Source organism: Oryzias melastigma, linkage group LG15 (assembly GCF_002922805.2).
Source record: "Oryzias melastigma strain HK-1 linkage group LG15, ASM292280v2, whole genome shotgun sequence".
Classification (NCBI taxonomy): domain Eukaryota; kingdom Metazoa; phylum Chordata; class Actinopteri; order Beloniformes; family Adrianichthyidae; genus Oryzias; species Oryzias melastigma.
Window position 1 is genome coordinate 14,404,110 of NC_050526.1, and position 9,114 is coordinate 14,413,223.

Genomic DNA, 9,114 nt, shown 5'->3' on the forward strand with positions numbered 1-9,114 from the left:
TAGGGCATAGTTTCTGCAGAAAGGCAATAGATCATAAAAATATTACCTCTGAGACTGTAGGCATGGGACTGTTGACGTGCAGCACCGTTTACATGCACTCCCACTAGCTTATACCCCCTCACACCTCCAACCCAGCATTAGTGGTGCATCAATAAAGGTGAGCAATATTGGAGATTTCCAATTGTACAGTTTAAAGTCAGAAGCCAGCTTGGATGAAGAAAACAAAGCTTGTGGCCCCTCTCAGTGAATTTTCTACAACACAAAATTTTTCAAAATGCATTTTTTTCAGTTGCTTCTGATTCACAATGATGTGAATAAAGAAATTCTCAGAAATGCAATTTTAAGCTTAATTTCCTTAATACCGTATTTTCCACACTGTGACATGCACTTAGTAAATGGCGTATACTTGTATAGCGCTTTTCTGCCTTCCTTGAAGGCCCAAAGTGCTGGACAGTCACAGACCTGTTCACTTGCTCATTCACACATTCACACACTGATTGCTGGCGAACACTGGCACCAACCTTCCATCAGAGGCAATTTTGGGTTCAGTGTCTTGCCCAAGGACACTTCAACACATGTGCAGGCAAGGCGGGAATCCAACCTACAATCTTCCGATCAGTCTTGAAAAATTAGACATTTAGTCCTAAAAAGTTGTAATTAGCAGTCCTGCCCGAAAAAGCTAATCAGATGTTTATGTAGTTTTTTCATTGCCCACAAGGTGGCAACAGTGAGTGTTTCAAACGTTTCCCTACAACTTCTGAAAGCATACATTTCTTAATAAATCCAGCTGTCTTTCCACTAAACAAAATTAGGAACATTTAAAAGACTTTAAATGACACCTAAAGGCATTTATAACCTTTATTTTGGAATCACATTGACAGCTTAATATTGCAACCTAGCTATTCACAAAAAAGAACCTTCACTTCTACAAGGTCTAACGATAGATTGTGCTGAAAGGCTGATTTTGTGCACATCTTCCAAACAAACAAATCAGCGAAACAAGTCACAGGCACTTCCCTGAGGATGCAGCTCTTCTCAGAGGAAAAAAGAAAGGTGGAGTTTGATGTGACGATAGAAGAAATTTGCAATATAGCTTCTTCAGCGGATGGAAGAAAAGGTCACAGGAAGACGAGTAAAACCAACTGTGGTCCTGAACGCCAAGAAATTCAGGAACCAATCGTTGTCTCCAAAGAGCGGACACGTTGGAAGATGCAGAGCAAATATATCCGCAGATGCAGAAAAAGTTGCATCTGGTGATGCAGATTTCAAAGAGCAGCAGAAACGTCGACCTGTCATTTTAAAGTGGAACAATACAGCAGGAAATGAGCAAAAAAAGCCTGACCTTTCCTGAATGCAGCACCACCAACCTGCACTTGCACATTTCTTGCCAAAAAGTGCTCACAGCAGAGCTCTGCTTCTTGTAGTTTTTCAAATTAAAAGCTTGAAGTGATTAAACTAGTGAGACAAGCAGCTCCTTCATTTTTAGATTAGTCTTTTGGAAGCTTTCAGGTGACTAAAGCTGCAAAATAACGGTTAAAAGCCCCTCTTGAGCAGTTGGGAGTTTTGATCCCTTTTTAGGGAAACTGAGATCCAAAAGACCGCCAAGTGCTGCAGAGGTCATCTGAGAGGGGTCTCAGATCAGATGGAGGGGATGGATCTGATCCGATCAGATGTGCTTTGCATCATCTCAAACTTTCTGGAGATGCTGATGATGCATCTAGTCTCTGAGGCCCCGAACCCGACCTGGCTTTAGCCCTCCTGACCCAACAAGCCCCATGCATCAGAAGAGTCAGATGGAGGAGAGGCTGACCTCGGGGCCCGGGTACGGCTCCCCTCCGCACCAGAAATGAGAGGGCTGCGAGATCTCCATGAGCCAGACCTCCTTGTCCTTCTGTTCTGACCCTGTGGGCCCAGCCTCTGTCAGAACCTTGAAATAGTGACAGTCTCTGCCCTCGTCCTGGTCGTACGGAGGGGCCAGGATATCCATGAACGCCGTGGGGCCGTCTACGGCGTCGATCTGATGGAGGTTGTCCCGGTCGGGGGAGAGCACGCACGGGCCGCTCTCCTCCGTGTACTCCGCCGTGGAGCGCAGCACCGACCTCCGCAGCGCGCCCATCTGCGCCGGGGGCAGCGCGGGCTCCGCCTGCGGGCCGCCGGCCGGCCGCTCCAGCCGGTCGAAGCAGCTGATCCGGACTTTGCCGTACAACACTTTGAGCATCCCGTGCATCCCCGGGTGGTCGTGGAGGGGGATGGAGGCGCCGCTCTTCAGCAGGAACACCCCCATGCTGAACTGGTCCGTCTCGCAGATGTGCATGTAGGTGACCGGGGGCGCGCCGGGGTGGTAGAGGGGGGCACGCGGGGAGCTGTCATCGGACCTCCGCGGGACGAGCTTCAGGTCTGGAGCTCGCACTTCCGTCATCAGGCTCCTCAGTTTGCCGTGGTTCTCCAGGAAGGATTTGCTGGGCTCCTCCCCGAACCGCGGAGGGCTCCTGAAGGTCACCAGAGCCTGCCGGGCTATTCTCTGGACGATGGAGCTCATGGTGCTGTCCGCGGGCATCATACCGAAGCGAGCCCGGATCTACTGGCCGTTTGTTTGTTTGCTACCCCGCTAGCTTGCATCAAAGATCGTTTATAATAGAGACGCACTCTCGGATATTTATAATTTAGATCCTTTCAGGAATGTTGGCAATACATTTAAATGTTCAGTGACATATGTAAATATATAAAACTTTAAACCACTTTTTTTCTAAATGCAAAACATGGAAAATATGTTTAATAAAACGTAGAAATAAATTTCAATCGTTTGAAAGGAACATGCACACAGAAATAAAGTGCAAAAAAACTCTGTTTGAAGTTCTTAATGGGTGACATATAAAATATCAATAACAACAAAATCCTTCTATTGATTTTAAATGAAAGCAAAACGTCTGAATTAAAATGTAATTTTTAAAATAGCATTTGATATCGTGTAATAAGAGCGGAGTGAGATGTCTTGTTTTTTTCAACTAGCTCTGGTGGTGCCCATTTTACTTAGATTCAAGTCTTTCACGTGCTCATTCATTCTCGTTCTTTCGCCGTGACCACGTGCCGGTCTGTGTGTAGAAAAACGAAATGCACATTTTAGTGTGAATTTATAAAATTTTAGTAGGATCCCGCCCCCATAAAAACGTTCAGCGTGCTCAAGTATTAAAGTACCCCATTTTTAAACAACTGTCAAACACGTACGCACCACACCAAGTCACGCTCTACTACGAGAATTGTGGGAATTGTAGTCTACATACAAACTCTTTCCACGTTTCTTTACGCTTGACACATTTTTGAAAGTCTATGTTTGAAGCACGCTATGTTATTTCTAGTGTAAATTCTACTGATAAAATTAACATGCTGTGAGTTTATTCATTTGCTGAAAGTCATTTTCGAAAGGTCAATGTGCACTACATTACCCAGCATGCCATGACATGTTTTATCAGCGATCTTTGCCCCTCAAAGATTCGGACTTCTACAATCAACACAGTATTTATGGCTTGTTAAAACAAACATTTTCAGAAATTTACACCAAATAAGCCCAAAATAATGTATTTTATTGCATAGATCTTTGATAAATTATTTGTTTTTAATGTTGTGCATTTAAACTTTTTTGACTGTAAAGTGCTGTATTTTAGTAAAAAAAAATAATTCCAAAATGATTTCTAAATACTAAATGCAAATTTTGTTTTAAGACGTTATTTTGAAGAAAAACAAATTCTCACATAAATAGATAAACATAAAAAAAAATGATTATTTAAATAGATTTTTTTTAGTCAAAATGCAAAAAATCCAAAGTGGGATGTCACTCAGATTAGCATTTTGTTTCCTCAAGTACAACTTCAATCTATTGTTTCAGATGCTTTTAAAAAATACAAATATTCAGTATTCTGCTTTGCCAAGTATCAGCAGAACTACGTTAGTCAACAGTGCTGTGTGAGATGTGGAGTTCTTTAATTTTCCTGCGGGCATGTCCCAAAAGGATTAATAAAAATGTCTATCAATTTATCTAATTAAGACACACACAAAAAAGTCTAACCTATAGAAAAATCTCAATGGCATCTGGATCAAAGCTTGCTTAAAATGTAATTAGGATTTTATTTTATTTTATTTACAGTTTTTGACTTAAATCTGTCTTTTTGTCAGTTTATTGACCTTGTGTGCAGCTCTAATTGTGTTACTTTCATTTTGGTTATTTTTCATTAACTGTATATAGAACTTGACCAAGTAAGTGTGTTTTCATCCATAGGAAATACCTACAACAAAAATTTAGTCAATTAAATTGTAATTTTTTTTTGCGATACAGAGATCGCCATGTTGGAACCAGAAATTGTAAGTTGTGATTGGTCTGAGTTGGTCTGAGTTAGTCTGAATTGCCGTTTCTATGGCAACCCCCCTCTCCAATTAGGAATGAGCTTGTTTGAAGGCCACACCCTTACCACTTGAAAGCAGGTTCGGGAGAATCTGTTAATCAAATGTTTTGAATATTTGACGTGAGACCACATACTTTTATTGTGGCATCTGATTGGTCAGTTTAAAATTTGAACTACAAAAAATGTATGAAAAATAATTTGGATTAGCAAGAACATGGTAAAAAAAGGTATTAATGATTATTCTGAAAGATATGATGACTAATAGCTGTTTATTTCTATTATGAGCTTTTGACTTCTTGGAGCCACCGGGTACTTCCTGTTTGGAACGTGAGGGGAGTGGTCACTCAGTCCAGTTCTCCTATACAGGCAGTGATTATTTTGCATCTTTATGTTTATAAAATGTTTGTTCTTAAATTTGACTTTGATTAGAATGAGCACAGTGGCAGTAATTAAAGGCAACAATTCAGTAGAAAAAAAACAAGATTTAAACTGTGATATTTTCTCTTCCACTCTCTGATCCAGCCTGTCAGGCCGGCCTCGACACCCTCTGTATGAATAAACTGTGACCTCAAACCTCGTGATTGAAGCTACAGTGATCAAAGACAACAACATCTCCATCCATGGAGAAATCACCCTCTCCCACGCAGCTTAGAGCTCCACAAGCTTCCATCCTGCATCCCATAAGAACCTCTTCACCACCCACCCACTCACAATGTGACACAAAAGCAGCTCCAGCATGTGCGCGGTCACAGCGCGCAGCGTCACAGCTCTCCTTAAGCAGCATGCTTTTATTAGCAGGAAGTGGAGGCTGAAAATAGACGCTGTGATTCAGAGAGCGACCCTGATGAGCAGGCAAACTCTGGACGCCCTGCGTGGGTCTTTATCCAAATCAAATAAACACGGGGAATTGTTGTTGTGCAACAGGCGCTTGCTGTCCGGCTGAGCCTCTCACAGACTCAAACAGGCAGACCTGTTTATTTATGACACGGCTGTAAACAGCACAAACATCCCGCTGTTTTTCAGATGACAGATGTTCTGCGATGTTCGTTGTGGTGTAAGTCTTGTCTCCATCCTCTCTCTAATAAACGTGACCCACTTTTGCTTTGTTCATCAGGAGACTTGACTGGATCTCTTAAATTGTTTTAGATCAAGTATTTCGATTTGACTGTCTCTAAATTATTTGTTTCTTTCTGTAGCTTTGGTTCAATGCAAAAATTACCACGAGGACAGAGTGAGTACCTACAATTCATTCCATCCACCATCTAATTTTATTATAAAGCAATATGAGTAGTTAAAATCAAATTTGTTTCTGTTAAATTGGGTCTGAGTCAGGGCTTGGTTATGTGCAAGAACAGGGAGATAGTGGAGAGAAACAATACATTTTTAACAGAAAATGCTCTGTTTCATAAATCTAATTTTTAACCCAGTTTTCTCAGTTTTATGGACTGTCTATTTCTACTTTTTATCGTTTGATCATGTATATGTAGTGATAACACAGCAGAGTTTCAGAAAATTGCTTAATTGGATATATTATATTTGGCAGTTAGTTCACTTGCTTAATCAACAAAAAAGTTCAAAATATAGTTGATTAAAATTTTTTTTCAACCAAACAGCCTAAAGAAACTTTCTGTGATTTAAAGCTATAGACACAATGAGCACATTTAAGATGTCCATTCTTGAAGTAAGGGATAATGCCCAAAGAAGTGTGCATTGTTAGAAATCCACGCATGACGTGGAAGCCTGAACTCTCCGACGCGAAGTGTGTTAGTTTCTAACAATGCACACTTCGTCGGGCATTATCCTGCTTATACCATGGTCACTTACAAAAGAAATAAATATTAAATCAATTTATATTTTTTTAGTCTTGTTATTTATTCGGATTAAATAACTTTTTCACAAAAAGCAAACTGCTTGATACATTCTCCTGAAAATGGTTGTAGAAACTTGCATAGCAACGCGTGAACGGGAGAGTTTTGAATTCAGAAGTTTTAGTTCTGCAAAAAAGAAGTTATGAAAAGAGTTCACAAAAATAACTAATATTTCATAAATCGCTTACTTTTTTTGTGTTCCAAAGGTAATATATGATCATATACATGGATTTAGTTTACTCTGAAAGACAAAAGAAAATTCTGGTATGGCCCCTTTAAGGAGTTTTCAGAAATCAGCTATTTTTCTTTATTAAATCTTCGTCCTATAAGCTATCTATACAGTGCCAAACCATCTTTGAACTGAGAACTATGTGGAAAATGGAGTGTTATTTATTAACTGTCAAAATTTGTGCTAATAAATAAGAATAAATAAGAAAGAAGATTCACCCTAGCAAAGAGCAGTCTGTAAAAATTTTGTCCAACATGAAAACTGGTTACTGAGCAAAAAAAAAAAAAAAATGCAATAGAAATTAAAGTACGAGTGTTGGAACAAATGCAGAGCGCTGCTATTGAAGAAGGTCTGATATCTGCGTGAGGTGCATGCTGTATCTTTTTTGACAAAGTAGCCGAGGCAGGATGGTCAGTCAGCAAACACTTGGGCCAAATCCAAATTCTTTCCCTACCCCTATACAACTTTTCCTTACCTCTACATTTAGCCCTCAGAAAGGGAGAGTCATAGAAAAATAATGTCTTTAAATTCGGACATTACTAACCCCTAATGACATCATCAACAGTCGCCAATCATCTAGCGCATAGCTGCCAGCACTTGGAAAATTCATAACAGCATCAGTTTTACCATTTTAAACAGTCAAGCTAAAACAAAAAGTCATTACTTACATTAAAATGTAAACTGATGTACTTCAGAGAACACCCATGTGAAGACATGTTTCTCACAGTCCGATGCGGATCACTCTAGAGGCGGACAGATACCCAGCCTAAAGTGGGAAAACTATTCTGGACACCACTGCCACTTCAAATGGCCCAACAAATGGAGGGGCAGGGAGAAGCCGTAGGGACAGAAGAAGAAATTGGTGTTGGATTGTCCATGGAACCAATGAGACTGACGTGGAGACCCCAGATGTTTGACCTAACCCTTTACAGGGCCACAGTTAAGAAGAATTAACTAATGTAGTGATATAGCCCAAAATGTGATGTCCACACATGTGGATGCTAGGACATAAAGGGTTAAAGAACGCATAATTTCAACAGAAATACTTCCTGTCTGCAGTTAAGCCTGATGGTGGGAGGCAGATGATGTGGGCTACAGTTATTGAGTAGACATGAACTCCTCTATGTACCAAAGTGTTGTTCAGTATTATTCTAGAAGTTGACAAAATCAGCATCATCAATGGAACAAAGATCAGAGTAAGAAATAAGGGTATTAAGCCCAAACTTAATTGGCAAAATGCTGCTGTGGGATCAACAAAAAATGTAAAACTGGAAAATGGGTAGAAACTAATGCAAAACCCAAACAATTAATTAAAAAATATATATTTCATGATCCTAGGCACGATATTAAACCAAAAATCTAGAGCTGACATAACAGTGATTACTCCAATGGTCTTACTATGAAGCTGTGAAATAATATCCACTGAATTCAAGACATGTCTTGGACAAGTCAGACTTTCTACAGAAACTTATTATCTAATATTGTTGACTTCATTCACCTAGGTTGTAGCTGCAATAGTTTTTCTACATTTTTAACTTTTCCTGCACTTTTACATTAAAGATTTAATATACACTGCTCACAAAAATTAAAGAAACACTTTTTTTTATTGGGCCTGGCATGAATTGAATTAAACCTGTCTGATAATTGTCTTGTTGGTTAAGCAGCTGAGGGCCTCGTTCATCAATTTCAGCTGTATTGGTGTTCATGAATTAACAACAGGTGCACTTCAGTGGCAACAATTAGAAAACCCTTAAAACAGGACTGGTGTTACATGTGGAGGTCATTTCAAGTTTCTCCCTCTTGATCTTTTTTGGCTGGTTTTTCACTCGTGCTGATTTTGGCTTGATAATTATCTCTACTGGCAGTATGAGGAGATTCATTAACCCTACAGAAGTTGCACAAGTTGTTCAACTTCTCCAGAATGGCACATCCACACGTGCTACAGCAGGAGGGTTTAATGTGTCTCCCAGCACAATCTCCAGAACATGCAGGAGATTTCAGGAGACTGGTGGTTACTCTGGAAGAGCTGGACAGGGCCGTAGATGGTCCTCAACCCCTCAGCAGGACTGATACTTGCTCCCTTGTGCAAGGAGGAACAGGCTGAGCACTGCTGTACCCTACATAATGACCGCCACTGGTGTGAATGTCTCTAGCCAAACAATCAGGAACAGACTTCATGAAGGTGGCCTGAGGGCCCCACGTCCTGTAGTGGGCCCTGTGCTCACTGCCCAGCACCGTGGAGCTCAACTGACATTTGCTCAAGAACACCAGAATTATCAAGTCCGCCACTAGCGCCCTGTACTTTTCACAGACGAGAGCAGGTTCACCCTGAGCACCTGTGATAGACGTGAAAGAGTCTGGAGAAGACAAGGAGAACGTTATGCTGCCCTCAACGGGGTTCAACATGACAGGTTTGGTGGTGGGTCAGTGATGGTCTGGGGAGGCATATCCATGGAGGGACGCACAGACCTCTACTGCCTAGGAAATGGTGCTCTGACTGCCATAAGGTATCCAGATGAAATCCTTGAACCCATTGTCAGACCCTACGCTGGTGCAGTAGGTCCTGGTTTCCTCCTAACAGTGGCGGGCCGTCAGGGCCTGCAAGGCCTTCTCTGCTGGC

The 9,114-nt window shown here is 41.0% G+C and overlaps 1 protein-coding gene across 1 annotated transcript; it reads right to left on the bottom strand.

Annotated features, from left to right (window-relative positions):
- Positions 1–833: 833 nt before the first annotated feature.
- adob (2-aminoethanethiol (cysteamine) dioxygenase b) lies at positions 834–2,636 on the bottom strand. Its single transcript, XM_024297756.2, has one exon. It carries the CDS (start codon positions 2,558–2,560, stop codon positions 1,790–1,792), a length of 771 nt encoding a protein of 256 aa, XP_024153524.1. The 5' UTR covers positions 2,561–2,636; the 3' UTR covers positions 834–1,789.
- Between the last annotated feature and the right edge of the window lie 6,478 nt (positions 2,637–9,114).